Source organism: Sebastes umbrosus, chromosome 11 (assembly GCF_015220745.1).
Source record: "Sebastes umbrosus isolate fSebUmb1 chromosome 11, fSebUmb1.pri, whole genome shotgun sequence".
NCBI lineage: Eukaryota > Metazoa > Chordata > Actinopteri > Perciformes > Sebastidae > Sebastes > Sebastes umbrosus.
In genome coordinates, this window is record NC_051279.1 from 12,633,959 (window position 1) to 12,658,985 (window position 25,027).

General features: G+C 39.3%; 4 protein-coding genes across 7 annotated transcripts; 3 read left to right on the forward strand and 1 right to left on the reverse strand.

The window, feature by feature from the left end:
* The first annotated feature begins 1,248 nt into the window (after window positions 1–1,248).
* Window positions 1,249–2,939, forward strand: cnfn (cornifelin). The gene is made up of 4 exons (XM_037786087.1): window positions 1,249–1,604; window positions 1,883–2,008; window positions 2,100–2,236; window positions 2,356–2,939. The coding sequence occupies exons 2-4, from the start codon at window positions 1,885–1,887 to the stop codon at window positions 2,443–2,445; spliced, it is 351 nt and encodes a 116-aa protein (XP_037642015.1). The 5' UTR covers window positions 1,249–1,604; window positions 1,883–1,884; the 3' UTR covers window positions 2,446–2,939.
* A 131-nt stretch (window positions 2,940–3,070) lies between these two features.
* On the forward strand, window positions 3,071–11,747 carry tlr21 (toll-like receptor 21). 2 transcript variants are annotated; one of them, XM_037785985.1, is made up of 2 exons: window positions 3,071–3,222; window positions 8,441–11,747. In XM_037785985.1, the coding sequence occupies exon 2, from the start codon at window positions 8,552–8,554 to the stop codon at window positions 11,471–11,473; it is 2,922 nt and encodes a 973-aa protein (XP_037641913.1). In that variant the 5' UTR covers window positions 3,071–3,222; window positions 8,441–8,551; the 3' UTR covers window positions 11,474–11,747. The 2 variants fall into 2 exon arrangements, with proteins under 2 accessions (XP_037641913.1, XP_037641914.1); XM_037785986.1 differs by lacking the exon at window positions 3,071–3,222 and adding an exon at window positions 4,311–5,597.
* Window positions 11,748–12,745: 998 nt separating this feature from the next.
* On the reverse strand, window positions 12,746–19,398 carry si:dkey-250k15.4. Its single transcript, XM_037786006.1, has 4 exons — window positions 19,316–19,398; window positions 15,135–16,357; window positions 13,724–13,863; window positions 12,746–13,604 (listed from the first exon to the last, which is right to left on the reverse strand). The coding sequence occupies exons 2-4, from the start codon at window positions 16,342–16,344 to the stop codon at window positions 12,981–12,983; spliced, it is 1,974 nt and encodes a 657-aa protein (XP_037641934.1). The 5' UTR covers window positions 16,345–16,357; window positions 19,316–19,398; the 3' UTR covers window positions 12,746–12,980.
* Window positions 19,399–20,795: 1,397 nt separating this feature from the next.
* On the forward strand, window positions 20,796–24,644 carry pafah1b3. 3 transcript variants are annotated; one of them, XM_037786075.1, is made up of 6 exons: window positions 20,796–20,838; window positions 21,343–21,436; window positions 22,299–22,388; window positions 22,504–22,620; window positions 22,756–22,878; window positions 23,092–24,644. In XM_037786075.1, exons 2-6 carry the CDS (start codon window positions 21,356–21,358, stop codon window positions 23,350–23,352), a joined length of 672 nt encoding a protein of 223 aa, XP_037642003.1. In that variant the 5' UTR covers window positions 20,796–20,838; window positions 21,343–21,355; the 3' UTR covers window positions 23,353–24,644. The 3 variants fall into 3 exon arrangements, with proteins under 3 accessions (XP_037642003.1, XP_037642005.1, XP_037642002.1); XM_037786077.1 differs by lacking the exon at window positions 20,796–20,838 and adding an exon at window positions 21,052–21,071; XM_037786074.1 differs by lacking the exon at window positions 20,796–20,838 and having other exon boundaries at window positions 21,078–21,436.
* The last annotated feature ends 383 nt before the right edge of the window (window positions 24,645–25,027 follow it).

Below are 25,027 nucleotides of genomic sequence, written 5' to 3' on the forward strand. Positions count from 1 at the left end.
AGTTGGGCAGAGTTTGTTGTGTTGGAGTACAGAAAGTGTAACTTAGTGTTATCTAAAAGATCTTTGAATTTGATGAATCAAGCCAAATATAAGAGACACATTTTATTTCTCTTTAGAGTCCTTTCCATAATGTTGTCAGACACTTATGCCAACAATCTGAGCCCGTCAGTGGCAAAAACATGCACTCGTGGCTGCCAGTTAAAGTGTTATCCCTCAATACTGGACCAATTTCAACAACAGCTGTCCCCTTTAGTCACTTAGACACAAACACATTGGAAAATAGGGTCCATGTTGAAAAATACTGAAGTTACCCTTTAACTTTTGTTTTCATCATACTATATGCTAAACTTTTTTTGCATTACATCCTGTTTGTGTTTCATACTAATTGTAGTTTGTTAAATTTTATTTAATTGTGTCAATTGTATGTTTATTTTATTGTTATTTGTGTTGGATATTGATGTCTCTAGTTTTGTGTATATTTGCAACTATATTACTTATTGTTTAAAAAACTTGAACCTTGAAAAACTTAGCCTAACCTAATGATGTATTGTTGTAATTGGTATCTTTGTATTTTTTTTTGAGTCAATGTTTGTTCTATTATTTATTACATGGCTTTGTTGAATACTCTGGTCAATTACGGCATTCTACGGTTTGTTATTTCTTTATAGGAGACCGTTGCTATGTATAACAGACCGTTGCTATGGGCACAGTTCTGATATCGGACTCTGGAAGACCATTTTTGTATCAAATTATTGATTTCTTAAGTAAGTAGCTGTTTAATAAGCGGGATAATGTACAGAGAGCCAGTCATTGTTGTGAAATAAACCCCACAAACAATGACTGGCTTGCTGTACATTGACCCCTTACTTAATCACTTTTATACTTCTATAATGTTGTTTTTGTCTTACGTGTTGTATATGAACTCCATAAAGACTACAATTATTACTGGGTCTACAGCTAAAAGGGATCCAAAGTGGATCCTTAGATAAACAGGTAAAAAAAAAATCAGTGTTCGGGTGCCTTTAGTGTTGCTCACCAGTGTTTTCTATAGGCCGTTGTGTACATCTGGACATACTATACAAATTCAAATATGTACCAATGACTATAGACGTGTTGCAGCACAAGAGTACAAACCCTTTTTCAACCCAGGTCTGTGCTTTATGGTCACAGCTCATTGTTTTTTTACTATTATTTTCTCATTCATAGAGTTGGGCCCACAGTGTTTACACACACCACACCTATCCTAAATGTAAAACCTGGTTTATGAGTTGCTTAAACACAAATATGCACTATATGCTCTTCAATCACTGTAAGCTGATAAAGACCACGTACGATATTAGGTGCACCCTTTTGAAAGGTGATACGCCCCAAAACTAAACACTTGGGTTTTGTCTTTACAAGGTGGCTGCACCTGTCAAAATGGTCATTGTTTGCCATGTCATATCAGCACAGATACTGGGCTCCGGTGTAAGAGTGATGTCAGACTGGGTATAAAAGTTGTGGCCGTGCCTTTGCCCTCCCATTTGTGGATTTAGCCCGTGATCGTCTATACCGTAAGACCACCTTTTCAGGAGCCATACACGAACCTCAGGAAGTGAGAACAGGTGAGTCCTGCTACATGGAAGAGTCTTACGTTTTTCATTCCAATTAATTGCACTGAATTGATTCTGCTGATTTCATGCCTCCCGCTCTGGCACTATTAATGAAATTAAATTGGCTCTGGTTGAAATGAAAAGGCTTTGACGGCACAGGACTGGACAGGGAGCAGGATATTTGTTTTGGGGAAACATTGCTACAAATAGGGCTAATAATATAATATAATATGACTTAGTACAGTATGATCTGTTTTTACGTTTCAATTTTCCTTTGCTTCTACTTACAGTAATGGCGTTCCAGTCAAATGCGATCAACTCGCAGCCTCAGGTCACTGTCACACAGTACTCCGTGTCGTCCGGAGTATCAGACTGGAGTTCAAATGTGTGCGACTGCTGTGAAGACTGTGGCATCTGTAAGAGTTGCATGCGTTTGTGGAAGCAAGCAGAAATGAACCAACACTGTGAAATGAATTCAAAATGTGACAATATGTCTCTCACTTCCAGGTCTTTGTGCAACGTTCATCCCTTGTATCCTGGGCTGTAAGGTGGCGCAGGACAACGGGGACAGCTGCTGCCTGCCCTTCCTTCCAGGTGCCATGATTGCTCTAAGGACAAGCATGCGAGGCAGATACCACATTGAGGTAAGTGAACAAACATTAAGCCACAAAAACAGATGTTATTCACCCCAACCGATCTTTTATTTTTTGTATGAGATAATTGATGTTTGTCACCAGTTTATTGTCCCTGTGTTTCTTCCCAGGGCTCGGTGTGTGACGACTGGGTAATCATGGCCTGCCTGCCTCTGTGTGGACTGTGTCAGATGGCACGGGAGCAGAAGAGGAGAGGATAAAAAGATTGGACGTTGAATCTAATTTTCAAAATACAAAGAAAGAAAATATGTGGAAATTTACTTCCCTTGGTTTGGACACGATTTCTGTATTTCAAATTAAAATTTTAAATCTATTGGCATGACCATAATTAGGTACGGTATTGCCAAATGATGTAGAACAAGGTTTACAATGTAAGAATAATTGCCTGATAATAAGACTGAATTGCCATTTTGTTTCACTTTATTATTCTATAATATATATTATACCTACACCACACACACACTTCGAAAAAAGAGAATACACAGAGAATAAGTTCAATATTTCATCAGACCTAAACTTTTACACTGAACACTGAATAATAAGTAAATGTGATGAAATAAGTCATTATGCAACAATCCAGTGAAGAAATGAAGAAGGAAATGAAGAACAAGGCATTTTCCCTTACAGTAAATCATTTATAATGGTGAATTTACACACGTTATTTATTTTGAAATTAAACTATACCTGAATACTGCTTTTCTTGTATACAATGTTATTCAATAATGTATATCATGTGTCCATCTAACAGTCAATAAAAGAACTAATTTATGTATGTTTAATTAACTAATGTTTATTAATTCAAGCAACAGTATTTCAATAAAAACCTCTTGGGATTATCATGTAGTGATTGCATATGGAAGGAAAAGAATGGGTTGCACCCATGTTCCTCTTCCTGATTTAGTGTGTATCCAAGATATCCACGGTACAAGAAGCTCTCTGAAGAGGCAAGGTGAGAAGAACAGCATTCATTTGAACAGGTGAGGCTGTCATGGCTAAATAATGTTATTAATTTTAACTTCAAATATAGTAACATACTTGGCAAATACTGGCAAGTATTTTTCTGATCAGAGAAGAGTGTGAAATATTGTATTGAAAGATTATAAGAGGGTGACCTTTCACAGGATAGCATTGTTATTTGCAGGTGATGTTTCTGGGACAACAGCCAGTTTTAGACTAAAAGTGTATGTACTGTATAAACGTAGGACACATAATGGAGGATGTTTATGAGAGAAAATGTCCAAGGATTATTTGCTAATGCTGCCGTTACTCACCGGGGCTTGTCACAAAATGTCGCAATAATTTTGTCGTCTATAGCCCATTCCTGGCCGCAGCAGTAAACTCCAGGCCAAATTATTTGCTGTTTAGCCAACAATGTCCACCTATTCATGTCATGTTTTTAACAATTTAAATATAACAAAGTGGGAGAAATGTCAGGAGGTGAAGGAGGAACACAAGCGCAGAGTGAAAAGAGATATGAAAACATATAAAAGAGGAACACAGTCATCCTTTTACGTGGTTCAAATTTCTTGGCAAACACAACAATACCTCATGTGGGGATTATTGGATACTAGGAAATGAGACAATTATGGGAACCTGGTAAAACTGGAGCTTCGGTTCTGGTAAAAAACCCCACACAAAACACTGTTAGAGTTAGTGTAGGATTACACAGTATGGGTTTACTGAATATACTGCAAAACTATCATGAAAATATGGAAATACTGTCTATATGATATTCAGAGCATTAATATAGCATCAAACAACTATTTGCTATGTAAAGATATAGAGGAGTAATGTCTACCTGAGCAGAGAATGAAGTCGCTCTCCCTCTGTGTGTGTTGTTATCCTAGATTCTCTGTGCTTCGTTGGCATAGCCGGGACCGGACGCGTGTGCCATTTAGAGCATGTAAGCATGCCACTCTGGCTAGCTCATCCGGCGGTTACGGCTGATAATGCCATCCCAACTGAAGGCGTCGTGTGGAAGCATAGCACCCACCCTCTGGTTCACTGTTAGCTCTGTCAGCACTATTGCCGTTGTTTTGCACTGTTAGCTGCAAGCCGCCGGCTCAGCCGTCGCCATGTTGAGCCATGTGGAGGCATGAGATATGCTCTGAATTTCGAATTTAGCACCTTTAATATACCGAAGACACACAGGTTGGCTGTCTTGCAGGAAGGCGGACTTCACAAACACTGAGACTGCGCTGACAGTCTCTTTCTGCATATGGGCCAATCACAATTAAGCATTGTTCAGCATCCAATAAGGATATTTGTTATCATCTCATAGTTCTAACATTGCTGTTAAACAAGTCTTACCAATATATTCTATGCTAATATTACATCTTCCTCTCTTTAAAGAAAATAACCATTGTGTATATTACTGATTACAGTATTGTATGTTATCAGTGTGGTGTTAATAACCATAACTAATTTATATTATAATCACATACAGCCAAAACCAAAACTCAGTAATAATGCATACTTTAACATAACCATTGCAAATGTGTTTCTCAACTATCACTTAGCTTGATTACACACTATAGTATATAAATGCATACTTTGTAATGTAACTCAATATCAATCAATAACATTGCACAGGTTTCTTTTTTTTGTATTGCAGCAATCCTCCTGCACCCTTTTACATGTTCTTACAAGTCCAACTTCTGGCATGAAAATCTCTGTGGCAAACCTCCTTGAACTGAAGCTGCTGGTGGGTGCTGGGTAGGATTGATCACAAGCGGTTCATAAGCAGCTGGGCAGGTGATTTGAAGCGGTCAACTGGAGTGTTACGATACTCAAGGCGTCTCAGAAAGAGGTCTCTCTGATCAGCTCTGGCCTTTTCTATAAGTGATTTGGCAATCTGCACATATTTCTCAGCGAGGCCATTGCTTTGGGGATAGCGCAGACTGGTGATTATATAGGTAAACTCCCATGTGTTTGCAAAGTTTTCGAAATCTCTACATTTGCACTGAGGGGCGTAACAACAGTCTCTGGTATGCTGTGTCTGGCAACGGCATCTTTCAGTTTCTGGATCACAGCAGAGGCTGTTCTGCTGTGTAGCTTGTCAAGCTAGAATAACCAGCTTTATAAGTCGACTGTGACTACACAGTTCACATTGTTCCATGTGAACAGATCAGCAGTGACTGCTTGCCATGGCCTGTCTGGGATCTTGTGGCTTATCATGGGCTGCTTAGTGTTGGAAGGCCTATGTTCGAGGCAGGTGGGGCACTTTCCAACCATCTCCTCAATCTGTTTGTTCATCCCGGGCCAAAATAGGATGTCACAGGTTCTCCGTTTGCACTTTTCTATGCCCATGTGACCTGCATGTATTGGGGACAACATCTCTGCATGCAGTGAGGTAGGGATGATGACTTTCTCACTTACTTCCTCGTTTGATGTAAGGTGGTCATAAAACTCAGATTGGGAAATTTATGATGTGAACATTGTCAACAACCAATAGGTGCGCTATCTCTAGCACCAAACAGAAAGCAGCAAATTGGGTAGACAGTAAACATGAAGGAAATTTTGGGGCGGCGCAAAAGGAGGCAAAAAGTGACTCTGCAAGATCCCCAGTCTTTGCAAAATCTTATAGTCGGTGACTACAAACTCTGTGACTTATGACACATTGTCTTTAGATGTTAGAGGGTGTCACACTTAAGTCTTTTCAAAGTCTTCTAGTGTATGTAGGCATTAGTGTCACTGACAAGATGAGCTGCTATATACTGTACTGTATGTGTCTGCATGTCCATGCCTTCTCTGAGGCTGTTGTCCTGGTCAGACTGTGCCTTCCTGGAAAGAGTGACTGCAACAGGAATGCCCTTGCCTGGTCTGTGGATGATAGTAAAATCATACCTCCCTAGTTGAAGTATCATCCTCTGTAGCCTTGGAGGCACTGCTGCAAGCGGTTTTAGCATGGACTTAAGTGGCTTGTGGTCACTTTATACAATGACATGAGGACATAGACGTACTTGTGGAAACGTTTGTATCCAAATGAAATGGCATACAGCTCCTTTTCAATCTGAGCATAGTTGACTTCACTGTCAGTTAGTGATTTAGATGCGTAGCCGATGGGCTTGCCGTCTTGCAGTAGGACTGCACCTTGTCAGTGCTTGGATGCGTTGACTTGTAGCCTAAGCTCTTTGCTATGGTCAAAATATGTTAGGACTGCACCTGGCTCTTGTGTGATTAGCTCTTTCATGCATCCCGTATGAATTCACTGGATTCTTAACAGATGACGCATGGGTGCGTTGATGTCCGAGAGCAGTAGTTAACTATGCAAATGATGGTTTCCAGCTCAACTTTGTATTTGGTGGCTCCATGTTTGTCACAGCTGCAATCTCTGCTGGATTGGGCTTGATTCCGTCTTTAGTGATATGGTGCCCAAAGTAGCTTACCTCTGTGACACAGATCGTGCTCGTCATGGCACAAATGTTTTTGTCGTGCTATTTCTTGTTTCTGCGCTCTTTCTGCACTCCTTTTTTTTTTTTTACTGTAATGACACATGCACCTTTGCAAAATGATTCTATTTGTTTCATATCTTTCACTACTTTTCTTTTGCTGGGCAGCTGTCTTTTACTCAATGTGTCTTGTTCTCGCAGTAGCCACATACTTTAGGGTGCTCTCTGTCTCGCTCTGTCCTTAAGACGTTATCTGGGTTTCTTCTGGTCCTGTTTTGGCACGTTTCCATCTGTGCTTTTGCTATTTCATGAGACCTCGCAATGTCTATAGCTTTGTCAAACGTTAGGTCGGAACCGATGTTCAGTAGCTTCTCTCTCACTCGAGGCGAATGAATTCCAAAAAACACACAATGGTCCCTTATCATCACTTCACTGTCATTGACATTTGTCTTTGGCATGACGTACGCTTAACAGGTTCATCTTTTGTAAGTGTCCATGTGTTATAAATGTATCGCTCTTTATCTCTGACCCAAAGGAGTAGGTACAGCAGCTACATTTATCATCCCCTTTCCTCTTGAACGGATCAGAGAACAATACATACGTGTGAAGTTTAGTTTGCTCCATGTTTTGCGCGGCTTGCATGCATCCAAGTCCATATGGGGTGAAGGAACTCTGGCGACGTCCATTTTTCTCATTTGATAATCATTTTACTCTGACATCATGTCTTGTTTTGTACAATATGTATGTACATATATTACTGCAGACAACAACACGCTATTACTCAAATTACTGGAGACATACAGGTTTGCTGTCTTGCAGGAAGGTGAACTTCATTGAAACTGTGCTGACAATCTATATTTGCATATGGACCAATCACAATCAAGCATTGTTTAGCATCCAATAGGGATATTTGTTATCATGTCATAGTTCTAACAAACATACAGAGCGCAATTAAGTCCCACCCACACTGACTGGGAAAACATTCATCACTCTCCACTGACTTTGTATTGCGTAAAGGTGCCTCCTTGTCTCTTCCGTCTTCTAGCAAACAACAGAAAAAGGCATAAAAGCTACTGTGGGGTGGGACGCACTACCAACAGGGTAAAGAACCCAGAAAAGTTTTTATAAGCTGGCAAACTGAAAAACTGAGTTTTTAAGAAGACAGAAGTGGATATAGGCAATAAGACTTGAGGCATGAGCAGGAATAATGGGAAAACTGTGGGATCCTGACACTCAGTATGCCTACATGTGCAGCAAGCAGTTTGTCAGTTTTAGGCTAACTATATTTCTGTAAATTAAGCCAAAGCATTTTGACAGTATGCAACTTGCGTTATATTGGAATGTGGATCCATCAGAAATCTATGCTGTATTAGGTTTGCAAGTGTCTTCGCTAACTACAGTAGCTTACGAACACATAGATAACATTAGCTTGCTAACAGCTTACTTGCCCCATCATCATTTAAGTTATCAACTGCATCCCTGGTAGACATAAGGTGCTAAAATAATCCATTGATAAACTGAAATCTAATGTTTTTAGCTAGCTACAAGCATTTTGTTAGCGTTTCAGCCCTTGGTTGCATATTGTGGAGTATGACGTGTTGTGCTCTGTCTCTATTGCTGTTAAACTTGTCTTATCAATATATTCTATGCGAATATCACAACATGTACATTATGAATGGTTATATATACCTAAGGATTGTGGTAGCAGCTCTGTAATAGGATTGGTCTATTTAGAAAGATTTGAAAATGCAACTTTTAATTCGCCTGTACAATAAGTGACATAAATTCTGCTCTATGTCCTCAGATTCCTGTACCATGTTCAGTTGAACAAGATGCCTTCTTGACATTTGCGACATCAAACAAACCAAACCAACAAAGAAACTGATGAAAGTAATTGCAACTGCAACAAGACAAAATGGCAAGTCTAACTTATCAGTTGTTGTTGGTTACAGTTGTTCTTGGTGTGGTTCAACTCATCAGTGGTTACAGCTTCAGAAACTGCATTGAAGACCCATACTCAACTGGACAAAGTTTCAAATGCATCCGTCGAAAGGAGAAGAACATGGATGCTATTATAAATGACCTGCCATCATCTGCCATCAATCTCACCATCTCCTTTAGTCCTCTGTGGCACATTCCCAACAAGAGCTTTGTTAATTTATCAAGCCTTCAAGACCTCAGAATAGATCAGAATCACTTGAGGAGAATCGATCAATTTGCTTTCCAAACCTTGACTCGACTCCAGTCTCTAAATATGTCCGTCAACAACATATCAGAGCTCAACCCTTCTGTGTTTGAAGACCTGCACAACCTCACCTTTCTCTCGCTGAAAAACAATACATTAAGTAAGCTTCCAGAGGGCATTTTCTCCACTCTTCTCAATCTGGACACTTTAATCATGAGTCAAAACTTTCTGACAAACTTTTCAGGGATTGCTGAGTCTGTGTCAAATCTAACAAATCTGAGAATACTAGATCTTTGCTTTAACAAGTTGACCTCTCTCACACACAATGTGTCACTACCCAAATCCCTCACTACATTATATTTAGGTAGAAATAAACTGCTTACATTAGGATGTAAGCCTTCGTTCCTCGGGTTCATCAAACTGCTAGATTTGTCATACAATCCTATGCTCTCTTCGATGGCTTTTCAAGGAGTGGATTTGAGGCACATAAACTATCTGCGTTTGCGTTCAACAGGTGTCAAGGTAGTGGAGTTTTTAAACATCAGCAACATCAAAGCAAATCACGTAGATTTCTCTGGCATGGGTCTAAAAGATGACAACCTGACCATGCTATGCAGATTGTTAAAGCGAAAGGTGAAATGGATTCCAAAATTACGCCTGGGTAGTAATGGGATCAAGAATCTAACAAGCTCCACACTGTTCGATTGTCCTAATATCACAGGGGATTTGGATCTATCCCACAACAACCTGAAAAGCACAAATTGTCTTAACTTTCTTGATAGACAGACGCTAATAAAAAGCTTCAATGCAGAGCATAATCATCTCACCTTCCTCCAATCCTGTAAAACACAAAATATGACTTATCTCACAAATCTGAATGAGCTGAGCTATCGTTACAACCGCATCCTCTCAGTCAGCTCTTATGCTTTCTATCATACACGAAATATTAAGACGCTAAAGCTTAACATTAACACGATTGCTTTTCTCGAGCGTGAAGCTTTCAATGGGCTAGAAAGGCTTGAGACACTCCGTTTGGACAACAATCTCTTAACCGATTTGTTCAGTTACACCTTTGAAGATAATTTTAACCTGCAAATCCTAAACCTGCGCAACAATCGTATTTCTGTCATTTTTAATGGGACCTTCCTCAGTCTCAGGAATCTTACTACACTGGACCTAGGAGGTAATAAGATCACTCATTTTCAGCCATCTGGCCTTGATGGACTAAAAAGTCTGTCCAAATTCTATCTAGATGGAAACAACCTCAAACAGATTGACACTTCCCTCTATCGTGTATTTCAAGACACACTAACAGTGCTGGATTTACAAAGTAATCAGATTCACTTCCTCCATGAAGAGATCAGTTCACCATTTATGAATCTCAGCAAACTCAAGGATCTGAAACTGGATAGCCAGCGGCCGCATGGCCTCACTGTTTTACCCCGCACTTTTCTCCGTGGCCTCCACTCACTGGAATCTCTGTATCTCACCAACAATAACATATTTTATCTTGCTCCTGATGCCTTTGATGATCTGACAAGCTTAAAGTTCCTCACATTGGATAACTGCTGTGTTGGGGTGACACAACTACAACCAGGAATCTTTAAAAATCTAAAAAAATTGACTAGATTGATTGTAGAAAATATGGGCATTCAGAACTTCTCAAAGGAGGTTTTTGGGGATCTTACACAGTTACGCACACTGCAGCTCAACCGAAATGTGATGCAGAGTATTATGGTTGATGCACTTGAAAGCTTACCTAAACTCCACTACCTTGACATACGTAACACTCCTTTAAGCTGCACCTGCAAGAACAACTTGCTGCAAAACTGGACGGTCCATAACCCACAAGTCCAAGTTGTCTATCTCTACAATCTGCCGTGCCCACACAATGCAAAACACAACTTCTACAACTTTGACACCAAAGTTTGTTACATAGATCTAGGAGAGTACCTATTCTTTAGCACAGCAGTTGTGATCTTTCTGTTCACAGTGACTCCTTTACTTTATGTTAAACTCTACTGGAAAATGAAGTACAGCTACTATGTGTTCCGTTCCTGGTTTGGCGAGCAGTGGCGCAGACTCAGAGAAAAGGAGGAAAATTGTAAATATGATGCATTTATTTCCTATAATTCCTCCGATGAACAATGGGTCATGGATCAGTTAATGCCCAACCTGGAGGGAAATGGATCCTCTTTTAAACTTTGTCTACATCACAGGGACTTTGAGGTGGGGCGCTTTATTGTGGACAATATCGTCTCTGCTGTATATAGCAGCCGTAAAACTATTTGTGTGGTGAGCAGGAATTTCCTAAGAAGCGAGTGGTGTTCTCTGGAAATCCAACTAGCCAGCTACCGACTCTTCGATGAGCACCGGGACGTTCTCCTGCTCGTGTTTCTGGAGCCAATCTCTGACAGGCACATGTCATCCTATCACCGCATGAGGAAAATCATGTTGAAAAAGACTTATCTGCAGTGGCCTGGCCCAGACTGCACTAACCCAAACCAGGCCCAAGAGCTTTTCTGGAATCAGCTACGTAGGGCAATGAGAAGCGGGAGCAGAATCGAGACGGAAGAAAATTACAGTCAAGGTCGTGAAGAAGAAGATACTGAGACTCACATATCAGATGAAAACTGTTACTTGCTACCTTGAATAGATCTGACAATTTTATTTGCGGTTGTCAAGACAAACCTCTCAATATGTTAAATGAATAATCAAATTTTCTGCTGCTGGGAGAGGGTCGTGAAATATGGTGTAAATATGTAGTGTGATGCATTGTAAGCCGGGTCTGAAATTAACTTTTTTCTCTGCCTGCCACTGTGGCAGTCAAGTATTTTTTTTGTCTGCCACTCAGAAATTTTATCTGCCACTTTTGAAATCTTTGTGCTAAATGAAGGAATAACATTTTAAATCTGATGTCATTCAATGCTCGATATATTTACACAAAATACATTATATGCATGGTAAATTACAGTTTGAATTACACCGTAGCTTTTTTTTTACTGTACACAATACTGTACTGTACTTTGTTATTGTCATCTATAGTGATTATTTGTATAAAAACACAATTCAAATGATAAGGAAATAAATTATGGTATTTTCATTTGCTTTGATTGGAAAAAATCTTTCTCAGTAATTTTAATGATGTACTATAAGCTGCTTGGAGCTAGTGTTAGGATGTTAAACAGGTCATAATTCCCTCTCTAATATCCATTTTATATTGATGTGAAAACATCTCCTTAAAACAGCTGCATTCATTTAAGTTTCTTGCCAAAAACTAAATTTTACGAGATTACATTTGAACACATCATGATAAAGTTAAAATTGACCTTCGCCCAATACTAATTTTTTACTGAACAGAGTTTGACTGTATCAAAATGTAACTCAATGGAACCTCCGTTAACGTTAGTAGCTCCGTTATTTAGCAAAGTAGGACTGTGCTGCCTACCAACTTCTAACAGGTTATTACTAGCTTTCCTCCTGCCGATTTCAACACTGATTTGTTGTTCACAATGCAGCATTATCAGGGAAAAAACTGGGGGCTTACCCTCAGGTTTATTAGTAGTAGTGCCACGTTTTTGAGTGCCCTTTTTTCTCTCCGCCATGGCTCTGGTCCCAAACAAACTGAAACATGATACAGCGTGCGTATGCCGTTGCACCATTGTGCATATGTAACTGTCAGAAATTATCAATACAATACTTGACATTGCATGTCGATTTTATTATTGCACAATTGTACAAATGTGTGTTTCATTGCATTTAAATGTAGCCCACATACACAACAAAATATCAAATTGCTTTCACAATAGCACATTTTTTGCTAAAATTCTTGGTCTGTAACAATGTCCCATTATAACACCTGTGTTAAAGATGAAGTGTGTACAGTTCTGCATATTAAAAAATGCTCCAACGATGCAAACAATACATAATTATGCATTTCTTTATCTCAGCATAAATGGGACGAAAGAAAAAAAGAGGTAATGTCAGCTATTGCTATTACATGTAATACTGTGTTTTTAATCAAATATGAGCACACAATGTATATGTTTGTTGACTGTGAACAAAAAAGACTTGATGGTATGAATTAAGAGAGCATTGCTATTTTAGTTAGCCAACGAAATGTTCACAGTCATGTCTCTATGCAGAGCTTCACCACACATTAGTACAGTCTCATAGGGGGGAAGGACCAGTGCTCAGGGCTCAGGAAAGAAGAAAGGGGAGCTGCTGGGTCTCTTTCAAGCATGTGAGATGGTGGGTAATGTATCATGTCAGTGTGGTGGGACCTGAGGGGAGGGCAAACTGAAGGATGACTGAATTGGCTGAAAGACTGGTAGCTGAAAGGATGGTGAATTTGGGCAGAGAAGGAGGGAGCAAAAGAGTATCTGTCAGTTTCAAATGGGTCTTTCTCCTGGGGAAAGAGCATTGGCTCTGCTGAACGTCTATCTGGCAGCTGTGTTTGATAAGGAAAGAAAGGCTGGATGTTGCTGCCACTGTATTGAGACGCACTACTCCTCTCTGGAACTGCTCTGGTGTGGTTCATAAAGCTGTTTTCAAATGAATCAAACATAGCCTTGTTGCTCTTTAGCCTGTTGAAACTGTCTTCCCAGGGCTGAGATGCTGAGGCTTTTTCTCCCCAGCATGAGGTGGGAGAGAACAAATGATCACTGGCTGTACCTTCAGCGGGCTCAAAGTCCATGCAGAACTGAGGGGCGCAAGTAGGTCTGAGGATATCATCCAAAAAGCTGACGGAAGTCTCCACAGGGCTTGTTAACCATTCAGCAGTCTTTACATGAAAACCAGAAAGCATTGTAATGGAATCTTAAATTATCTGAGGCTTACTAAAGGAAGAATAACAGCTGGACTATATGTGAAATGAATACGAGAGGGACAGAGTGAACTTACCTGTTCCAGGTTTCGGTGTGGCTGTGGCCTGGACTTCCAGTTAAAATGTCTACTTCCCATCATTCTGAAAGATGTGGTTTTCTGGTTGTCAAAACATGGCTGGCTGGCAGTATCGGCTTGACACGCTGTTGTGTATGCATCTAAAAAGGAGGAGACACAACTGAAAAACTGCCCACAAACTATAATATGTACTGCTGTTTTAACACAAGACATTTACTATCGATTGAACTCCAAACAAAGGCCACTTTAAGGGATGGGTTCATAATTCATAATAATAAAGTCTTAAAACAATAGTGAGACATAATGAAACAGGTTTTCCTTGCTGTAATCCTCCCTCCTAGTCATACTGGCCATTAAGAGATGCCACCCTCATGTGCTTTCAATGTAAAGGATGGGGACAAAATCCACAGTCCTAGTTCTGTGCAAAAATGTTTTAAGTTAATATGAGTTAGAGTTAGACAAAGCAAGTGGGTAAGGTTTTTGTTATTACTCCTCCACTGAAGATTAACAGGGAAATTCTGTCCATGGACACATAAAGAGGGAATTTAGTACTAAAAAGACAGTAACTTTGAAAGATGCAGAGCATGCAGGACATGCAACACACATTCCTGTCATTCTGAAAATTGACTTGACATGCAAAGAAATATAGTAATGCACCAACAAGGGCAACGAAGAAGAAGACTGAAAACTAGTAAACAGTGATGTAAACAATGAACGTTTTAAAATGTGAAAAAAACAAAACAGCTTTGTAAATGTTTTAGGAGGAAAGAAATGCATTCAATGCCTTTGCCAGGCCTCAAGGATACACTGTTTTGGTAAATAACATTGAATGGAAATATAAAATTTGTTTACAAGATAACTCCACAGGGCAGCTTTTGAAGATGGATAACTATCAAAACAGTTTTATCAATTTTGAGGTAAAAAGATGTTATCTATACCAATACATCAAATAGTAAAAAATTCAGGTTTTTACCATGTAAATAATGTTACTCATTTCTAGATGAGGACTGAACCACCATATCTCAATAATTGTGTGATTATACAGACACATGATAAAACATACAGTCATATTGAGTAAAATAACCTAGTGCAAGATTTGTGATAAACAGGTACGCCTCCCCCATCTTAATCCCAATACCCGCTTTTCCTACACCCCCTTTATTTTGATTGAGTTTTGTGTCTGTACGTTATTTTCTGTTATTTATTCATTTAACTTCTGAAAAAAGTATAAAAATGTGCAATGAACTAACGAACTTTGAAGTAAACAGTTGTCTGGAAGATGAGGAAAGAAACATTGCAATAAAGTATATATAAAAAGAGTTATCACTTAAAAACAACCATAATCTTTAACACATCACCATATTTTATTTTTACACTGAGAGTCCGAGTTGTCTTGTATTTCAGTGCCTACCTGGATCGATCACGGTTGGCTTCTGATCTTGGACTTTTTTTGCGGGATCAGCACCAAAGCTGAGGCATCGCCGCACCTCCAGGAGGTTCTCCTGAAGCCGGGGTCCATGCCTCTGCCGTAGAGCTTTCAACAGCACCTCCCTGCTCTCTGCCACCAGGTTTCTCCTCCTCAGAAGCGGGAACTGCAGACAGCCACACAAACCGGCTGCCACTGCACTGACGGACTTCGACACACAGCCGGGATCTTGTCTCCTGTGCTGTTTGTCAAAGCTGTCTGCAGTGTGTGAGCTGGAGAGCTGGATTGGGCTTGGGCTGAGACCATGAGCTTGTGTTTGGTGGACGGGAGACTCCTGCTTCGTTGGGGTGTGCTCCAGAACAGAAATCATGTGTGCCTTTACCTTCCTGTTTAATGTCTTTACATTCTTTCTGACTACAGTGGGAGTCAGCTGTGACTCTCTGCCCTTTTCAGACATGACGGTATTCTGGCTCTTGATTATCACTACATTGGAGCGGTGTCTAGATGAGGAGATGCTTTTAAAACTTTCAGATGAAAGATCAAGTAGTTGTTGCGGTCTCTGCCCCGGTGTAATATCTGATCCCTTACTGATTTCCTTCTCTTTCTTCCGGGAATCATCGTGGGCTGCTTTTGTTTCAAATGGCAGAACCTCATCAGTATCAGCACCCAATAAATCATTAGTGGAGAGTGGAGACGGAATGTGAGATGTTGAAGATGGATGTGAAGTACCATTGTTCTGGTCTTGTTGTCCACTTTTCTCCACTTTCCTCTGCTCGCTTAGCAAGCGTTCAATGTCGATAGACTTCACCTCATGGTTGAACAGGCCATGGTGTCCTATCAGGCGACTGTCCGTGATTATACTGGGCTCTTGTGCAGCAGGAATGATATTTGGAAACGGTGCATCTCTCCTTGAAGGATAATGACAGCAGTTCTGGACATGTGTCATGTCTTTACTGCTTTGGCGACGGCAGTGATGATGATGATGTGAAATGGACTTTGAGGCTTCTTTCCCACCACCTCTCATCTGACTCCTCTCCTTGCGGCTCCTCAGGCGTTTCATTTTGTGCTTCCTATCTGTCTTACTATAATGGTTTAAACATTTGCAGTCTGCAGTGAATCTGTTCACTGAGAAACAGTTTTTATCTGTTGTTTTTAATTGCTTGTCTGATGAAGCCCTGCCAAGCGCGTGGCTCATGCTGTACTGGACTCTGTAGAAAGATAACTGCAGTTAGTAATTTGTAAGTCTGTAGGAAATAAAGCTAATAATAAAGCTGGTTACCCTCTACAGGATGCTGTTGCACCTGAATGATGCCAACTCGACTAGATTATCAAGCAAATGGATTATGTTTCAGTGACAGTGTCTAAATCCAAAATGTTGACCCTCTTGTGGACTGTGACATTGCGGATCATACATACGTATTTTTCTTAACAGTTCATGATAATATGGATATTGAGAATGTATTTAAGATAGTGCACAGTCTCTGCTGTAGCAGTAAAACACTCACTTTACATGACCATTAACTCTGCTTCAACTGAGGATACTTGAAAACCAACCTGTCTAAAGGCCCTTTTACATAGAGGGCATTTTTTTAAGGCAATTAATTTGCATGTCATTTAAAAACACACAGAAAATGCCAAATTTTGCGTTGCTGAAATGCAACATTTACAATATTTTATTCGCTCCAAGATTGATTTTGTCCTGAATTCACCTGCAATAAAACAGATTCAGCCATTTTCAAATTAGCAATGTCACACATGGCAACAGTTACATTACATGGCCATGGTTATTGACCCCTTTAGTGTTTATGTATCGCAGCAGCTTGTGTTCTGCGATAAGGCCCATAAAAACCACACACAGATATTTGCATTTCTTCACACCCAGTTATTGTTCTTTGACAGTATAAATAAATGCTTATCATGTAGTTCACAACAGTGCACAAGTGCTGGCTGGGGCTGAACGATTTTGAAAAAATATTTAATTGCAATTATGTTTGACTGCTATTTCAATTGTGATATGATAAGCGATATTAGAGGGAATGATAATTTTTACATTATTATTCTCATTTTCATTGAAAAACATTTTTATTAAAATGATTATGGTGAGATTTTTGCAGGAATCTGTACCAGACAAAGTTGTTTTCTTAAGTCTGTAGAATATGATGTGCAGGCCAAACATCTCTGCAGCATGAAAATATTTAATTTAAAATGGTATTTCAACACATATTTCGTCCTTAATAAATACTGCACCTCCTGCTATTTGAAAATTGACATTTTGATCAAATTTAAATTAATTGTGGAGCTGTAGTTCTGGCAATAGTGAACATGTAACCTTTAGCTGGTGATGGTATTTAGATAAACTTTTACATGATATAAACTGGAACAGGTGTTGGTTGACCACAGCCACAGTCTCTGGGTATTTATGACTGTAGACTAGATTCATATAAACAGGCCAATGTCACAGAGCCTTCTGAAAGTGGGTCTGGGCTAGTCTCCCCCTCCACACATAATTAATCTACTTTCCATAATGGGCAGAGCCGATATCAGAGTGGCTCTTCTCAAATGCAGGACTCACATCTCCATGATATATTCAAACTCGCTTACCAACTTCTTGTCCTTTCGTGGTGGGAAACTTTATAGAAATAACCAAAGGATCTGTCTGTAACCTGAGTTGCAGTACATGCAAATCATTTTAAGCATTATTTGCAGCACATTTAGGCTACTCCATGTGCACCATGTCAAAGGGCCTTAACTTACAGATTGTAAGACACAAATCCAAATCTCATGCATCTGTATGTACACAATATCAAAGATCACTAAATTAATAAACTCATACTGTCACAATGAAAAACAAAGCATATCTATAAAACAGATAAAAAAAAAATGTGATTAATCGCAATTAAGTATAAACAATGTGATTATTATAATGACTCACACCCCGTTCGGGACACCATCTCAGCACTGGAGAGCTCCTTCAGCGACAGGCTGCTCCACCCGAAGTGTGTGAAGGAGCGCTATTATAGACCACATACACACCAAAAACTGACAAGAACTGCACTTTACAGTACACCAACTGTCTATCAGTACTACTCAGGTGTTATTCATACTGTGCAATATCATTTTCCACTTGTGCAATTTTGTTAACAGTCTGTTTATTGTCAATACTGTATATACTGCTCCTATTTTTATACTTCCTTCTATTTAAATGATTAATATTGTTACACTTTGTTTAGCTCTTTTTCTTTACTGTGTTAGCTGATGCATCTTGTTTTTTGCACTATCCCCTTTGCTGCTGTACACTGCAAATGTCCCCACTGCAGGACTAATAAAGGAATATCTTATCTTATCTTATCCTATTAATCATGATTAAATATTTTTATCGATTGACAAACCAAAAAAAAGAAAAATAATAATAAAAATAAATGAACCAACCAAACATTTTAATAAAATCCTTGATGTTCTCTCACCTATTTTAAAAAATTGCATAACACTAAAAAGATCTATCATGGGTCAGCAGAGACAAAGATCATAGGTCACCATTTCTGACACAGGCCATCAGAAAACGTGACGCAATACTGTAACGTTACCTGGAAATGAAACATACTTAAAGCACTGAGATGATTGTCCACAAGGTCCCTTTTGAAAACGAAAAATAGGGGTTTCATTTTCCTCCATTTGGATGCATGGATGAAAAAAAATTGCCAGCAGTATTAGATTGTTCAATATCAAGTCACTCTTAATGTCCTTCATGTTAATACCAAACACAATATTTTATTTTGTTCCTTTAATTATTTTCTACCCTTTTATTTTTGTTATTATATTATTTTTTTTTTAGAATTTAAGTTATCTTCCCTATCCAATTGTGCCCTGTATGTTTTGGGTTTAGATTACAATGCCTTAATGTTTGTAAATTAATTATCTTCAATAAAAAACAAAAAATAAAAAAACCTAACAGTTAGTTCTGCTAGCTCGTTAGCTCGTTAGCTAACAGGTGTCTTCACTTTAACGTGAAGCACACGTGTATGCATTGTGATATCATTTAGCTGTAGCTGCTAAGAAACACAGTAATTAACCTTGTCTCTCACATGTCATGCGAGACAAACAGTTAGTTAGTCAAGAAACATTTTTAATAAACTTAAAGTTGTTAATTAAGAGAGCTGCTTTCTTACCAACTGTCGGTTTCTTTGCGGCTTGTAAAAGTCGTTGCTCAGCAACATGATGACGTAGTAGGTGTTTGCGTGCGTGAGTGCGTGTGTGTGTGTGCGTGCGTGTGTCTCTGTTCTTCTTCTTCTTCTTCTCTCTCTGGCGGATCGCAACCAACTTTAAGCTGCATACCGCCACCTACTGTACAAGAGTGTGTAAGGCAAGGCAGCTTTATTTGTATAGCACATTTCAGCAACAGGGCAATTCAAAGTGCTTTACATAAACATTCAAGAACATTAAGACATAATTAAAACAGTTATAAAAAAATTAAAGATTAGAAAATAAAAACAAACTAAAAATAAAAGCTAGGATAGAAGCTAAAATAGAATATAACACACAAGAGTAAAAGCTCTAGTGCAGTATAAGATCATTATCTGGTTTAATAAAAGACAGCAGCAAACAGGAAAGTTTTAAGCTTTGATTTAAAAGAACTCAGAGTTGGAGTTGGTCCTGCAGGTTTCTGGGAGCTTGTTCCAAATATTTGGTGCATAAAAACTGAACGCTGCTACTGCATGTTTAGTTCTGACTCTAGGGGACACTAAGCAGACCTGATCCAGATGACCTGTGATGCCTGGATGGTTCAGAACATAGCAGATGATCAGAAATGTATGTTGGCCCTAAACCATTTAGTGCTTTATAAACCAGCAGGAGTATTTTGAAATCAATTCTCTGAGAGACAGGGAGCCAGTCCTCACTAACACCAAGAAAGTGGATCATATCAGTCCAGTTCTGAGGTCTGTACACTTGTTCCCTGTCTCTCTCAGATAATTGATTTCAAAATACTCTTCAACCCACTGTAATGCATTAATGATGCCACTATTTCTGCTGTGCATACTGATCAGATGTGCGTTCTCTGTAATGATGTGTCGATCGCAAACGAGTCGGCTATTTGAGCCGGCACTTTTAAGTGAACGATGGGATCCTGCTCCCGTCCGTGAGCCGTTTTCAATTAATTCAAGGCAGAATGATAGGACAATTTTCTCCGCGCCACGGTACTCCATGCACTGACTGTGACTGAATGTTGTGTTAATGACGTCCGTGCGACCAATCACGTGATGACAGACAAGGATCATACCATCAAGGGGCGGGAGTGCGCGACGCGTTGACGGTCTACAGGTACAGAGCAGGAGGGAGAGGAAGAGAGAAAGAGAGAGTGAATAGCAGACAAGATGAGTGACAGTCAGAAACGAAGCAGCATGTAAAATTATGGTATCCTGGAAATTATAAGGTTTAGTATAATTATATTGAATAATTTAAGTGATATATCTGCACACATACTAATTATAGGTCAAAACAGCGCTAAATTTGGCTGAACTATAAAAGGCAGAAGTGGTAAAATGAAGAGCCGTTTGGGAGTTGAAAGAGCCGGCTCTTCTTGGTGAGCTGAGCCAAATGATCTGGCTCACTAAAAAGAGCCGGAATTCCCATCACTAGTTCTCTGCGCAGCACCAACGAGCAGGGCGAGTCCACTCAACACACACGAAGGGGGGTAAATCAGTCATCTTTTTAAATTATTCTTCACTTAAACAATGCTTTTATTGTAATTTATTCACAAGGTATATTCTGAAGTTTTACCATAAAGCACATGGTATTAATAAAATGTCGGATGACTCTAAAAATACACGAGAAAATATATGTTGTTGCCCGTGGACAACAATGGTACTGGCGACTATAGTGAAAATTTACTTCCTGAAACTGAATGACGATTTTTGTGATTTCATGGTAGTTCAGTAAATATCTCTAAATGTAGCCTCTTTATATAAATATCTGCCTTTTCCCTTTTAGCACAAAGCAGGCTTGCATAGTTTAACGTTAATAACAAGCTGTGTTAGTAGAGTTTGACGTGTATTTCTCTCTTAAACTACATCTATCTAGTGTTTCTACTAGCTAGCTGCTGTGGCTACCAACCATCCCTAGGTGGATCTAGCAGTCATAGCTGTAGTCTGTTGATTTATCAGGTTGTTTCAGGTGTTAAAAAGCTTTCCCAACACAGATAGAGCCAAGTCATGAGTGCAGAAGACTCAAACCCCGCCGCCACACCCACTCCCTGTGAAGACAGCCAGGGAGATGGACGATGGATGTCTCTGGTGTGTGAAATAATACTATTACTATTATTATTATGAGTTTTCTGTTTACTGCTCAGGGTTTTTACATAGCTAAAGCAATAACAGACATGCATTTGACAGGTTTTCACAGTCTGCATGCATTGCTGTTAATGTTTGTGAATAAAACAAAACAGATAATTAATCATTTATTTTGATGATTGTGTAGAAAAAAAACAACAACACATAACTCTGATAGTAAATTAGCAGCTTTTTCATCAGATTGGCATGGGGAATATGCACTATTTTGATCCAGAATGTCTTCCAATTTCCATATTTAAATAACAAAAATATACAAAAGACATTTTTGTATTGTATTATGAGTTTTCTGTTTACTTCTCAGGGTTTTTACATAGCTACAGCATAACAACAGACATGAATTTGACAGGTTATCCCAGTCTGCATTGCTGCTAATGTTTAGTTTTGTGAATAAAACAAAACATAATTAATTGTCATTTATTTTGATGACATAAAATTGTGTAGAAAAAACAACAACACATAAATTTGATAGTAAATTAGCAGCTTTTTCGTCAGATTGGCATGGGGAATATGCACTATTTTGATCCAATATGTCTTCCAATTTCCATATTTAAATAACAAAAATATACAAAAGACATTTTTGTATATGTCTACATTTGTCATGCTAAGTTTCAAAAATATTTTCCAAGTCTGTATATTTACTATCAGAGTTGTGTTGGTTTTTTTCTACACAATTTTATGTCATCAAAATAAATGACAACTCTGTTTTTATTGTAATTTACTATCAGAGTTCTGTTGTTTTTTTTTCTACACAATTTTATGTCATGACAACTCTGTATATTTGTCTCATCCCTTTTTCTCTCTGTAGCACAACCGCTTTGTGTCTGACAGCAAAGACAAAGAACCTGATGTCCTCTTTGTTGGAGACTCTCTTATTCAGCTCATGCACCAGTTTGGGGTAAAACACAAGTCACACACTTTCCTTGTGTCTCATAATCATCTATGCACGCTTTCAAACAGTGTGAACTTAACGTTTTCAACACGCTGACACTTTGTTTGTGGTTTGTCTGCAGATATGGCGGCAGCTGTTCTCGCCTCTCCATGCCCTCAACTTTGGGGTGGGTGGTGATGCTACGCAACATGTGCTGTGGAGACTGAGCAACGGCGAGCTCGATAACATCAGCCCAAAGGTCCATATCACTGCCAAAAATAGGGAACATGATCATGCTTGTTATTGTGCTAACATCCAAATGCCCGGTATATCGACCCTAAACTATCAATGACATGTCCTCAGTCACGCATCACTTTCTCTTTTGTCGTTTTAGGTTGTAGTGCTGTGGGTAGGCACTAACAATCACGGTCAGATTGCTGAACAGATCTGTGGAGGCATCATGGCTATTATCCAAGTCATCAAGAACAAGCTCCCCCATGCCCGGACGCTTGTACTTGTAGGTTTATTTTCTGATGCATTCCTTAAAGGAAGTGTTAAACTACTCACCTGCATGTCTGTTAAAAATGACAAATGAAGCATCAAGCTGCACAGTGATGTCACCCCTTTTAGTTCCATCTCAGCTTTGTGAGATTAGGTAAACAATAGATTATTGGACTGTGTGAACTGTTTGGAGATATGCTATTTTAACACTCATACATCTGTTTTCCAGGGTATACTGCCCAGAGGGAAATCGCCAAACCCTCTGCGGGAGCGAAATGCCAAGGTGAACATGCTGGTCCAAGAAGCCGTATCGTCCCTCCCCCACGCCTCTTTCCTCAACGTGGACCCAGGCTTCGTCCACACCAACGGTAGCATCTCCCATCAGGACATGTACGACTACCTTCACCTGACCCCTAAGGGCTACCAGGCTGTGTGCGACCCTCTGCACGCCCATCTCAAGTCCATGCTAGATAAGCCTGCAGAAAACTGAGCAGCCAGGGCACAAACTTACACTACCACAGTGGTCCTCATCCCTGTTTCCAGAGAGCATCAGCTTATTAACACCTTGAATGATGGATAGAATCAATTATTTGGGGCTAAAAGCTGCACAAATTATTTGTGTAACTCCTCTTCATGGCTAGGGTTGGTGACCACTGTTACAGATAATGGGACCATACATTTTGTTTGTGTTTATGATACAGAAATTAAATTTGCTGTACTATAGAGACAAAGTCTTGCCTCAGTTCCCGGTAATCATCTGTTCCGCTAGCTTTTGGTTCTCCAAGTGTTTTTCCATAGAAGGATTTTTTTCATTTCTCTGCCACATGATACAAACGATGAATATGATATGGGGAACTCCCTGTCTGTCATCCATGGGGACCAGAGCCAGACAGTGAAGTGACATCTGAAGGGATGACACTGGAAGACACAGTTATACATAAATAAATCCAGATGTCTAGTAGTTATGAATAAAGATTTTAAAAAGATGCAGCAACTTTTTACAAATGAAGATATACTGTAGGTTAAAAACTGTAGTTGCTGCACCTCCATTAAAAACTTTATTTAGAACTGTGCCCCAGATCTCACCCTTTCACCTACAGCCCTCATGAGACTATCAAATCCTAGTTTACGGACAGATATGTGATATATGACCCTATCTATGACAAAAACACTGTCTGCCTGAGGCTAATGGAACAGGAACTAGTGAAAAGAGTGAGACTTTGTCTCTTTAGGTGCCAGGATACGTCTGGTAAAAACAATATGAGATACAAGAACTGCCCTTACCAGGAAAATGCTGTAATTCATCATTTTGGTTTCTCAGTTTCACTAAGTTACATTTATTTGGCAATAGCTTTATTTACTCTGTTGTGATGTCTGGTGTCTTTTGTATATGTTAATTTGAATGACCAAATGTTTTTTGATTGACCATACCTGTTTACTTGCCTTTTATTATGTCACATGTCTCATTAATGTCCTCGTACCTTTTTGCTTCACCTATAGTAACAGCAACAGATATTGACGCGAGAGGCTGTTTCGTTGCAACCATAGACGTATTTGAGTAGGTTGTGAAGTTGTATAGATATATCTCAAGTTGCTTGTGCTTCAAGTTTAATCTCATCTGCAACATACATAATGGCCAATCAGACCATTTAAAAAGGCTTTACTTCACACTAAAATGCTTCTGAGCCTCTTATATAAGGATTGTGCTACAGAACTTGAATTATGCTTCAGGATGGCTGATTGTGTACGTGATGAAAGAATGCATTAAATATGAAAAATGGTTTCAGTGTCCCGTGATTGATTGATCAGATCTGCGTGCTGCTACTGAGTAAGAGATTGCAACATTTTTATGCCTCAAGATAGATCACTAACCAGCAGGTTTGTTATGAGTACCCAGATTAGAGTCCGCAAGAAATGTTTTGCTTTTGGTTGACTGGTTTTATTACGGTCTCAGACATGGTTGTGAGCAGAGAGCTGCATTTCTGTAACTTGAGGAAGGTGAACAAGTCTCGCTTTGCCCCTCCAACAGTCATCGCCCATAATTCAATACCTCATACTTAAAATGCTGTCCTTGTCTAGATTGTAGCAATGATGTTAATGTGACAGTTAGTGGCGTATCAATTGCAGTAGTGTTGAAAGGACTGATAACAAGCTCTCATAATTGT

Excerpts from the sequence above, each read along its gene's own strand:
- pafah1b3 (XM_037786075.1), top strand. The coding sequence starts at position 21,356 with ATGAGTGCAGAAGACTCAAACCCCGCCGCCACACCCACTCCCTGTGAA. Across the intron at positions 21,437-22,298 it reads ATGGACGATGGATGTCTCTG|CACAACCGCTTTGTGTCTGA; the intron begins GTGTGTGAAATA and ends TTCTCTCTGTAG. Across the intron at positions 22,389-22,503 it reads AGCTCATGCACCAGTTTGGG|ATATGGCGGCAGCTGTTCTC; the intron begins GTAAAACACAAG and ends GTTTGTCTGCAG.
- tlr21 (XM_037785985.1), top strand. The coding sequence starts at position 8,552 with ATGGCAAGTCTAACTTATCAGTTGTTGTTGGTTACAGTTGTTCTTGGT.
- si:dkey-250k15.4 (XM_037786006.1), bottom strand. The coding sequence starts at position 16,344 with ATGAGCCACGCGCTTGGCAGGGCTTCATCAGACAAGCAATTAAAAACA. Across the intron at positions 13,864-15,134 it reads GCCAACCGTGATCGATCCAG|ATGCATACACAACAGCGTGT; the intron begins GTAGGCACTGAA and ends CCTCCTTTTTAG. Across the intron at positions 13,605-13,723 it reads CACACCGAAACCTGGAACAG|ACTGCTGAATGGTTAACAAG; the intron begins GTAAGTTCACTC and ends TTTCATGTAAAG.
- cnfn (XM_037786087.1), top strand. The coding sequence starts at position 1,885 with ATGGCGTTCCAGTCAAATGCGATCAACTCGCAGCCTCAGGTCACTGTC. Across the intron at positions 2,009-2,099 it reads CTGTGAAGACTGTGGCATCT|GTCTTTGTGCAACGTTCATC; the intron begins GTAAGAGTTGCA and ends TCTCACTTCCAG. Across the intron at positions 2,237-2,355 it reads GAGGCAGATACCACATTGAG|GGCTCGGTGTGTGACGACTG; the intron begins GTAAGTGAACAA and ends GTTTCTTCCCAG.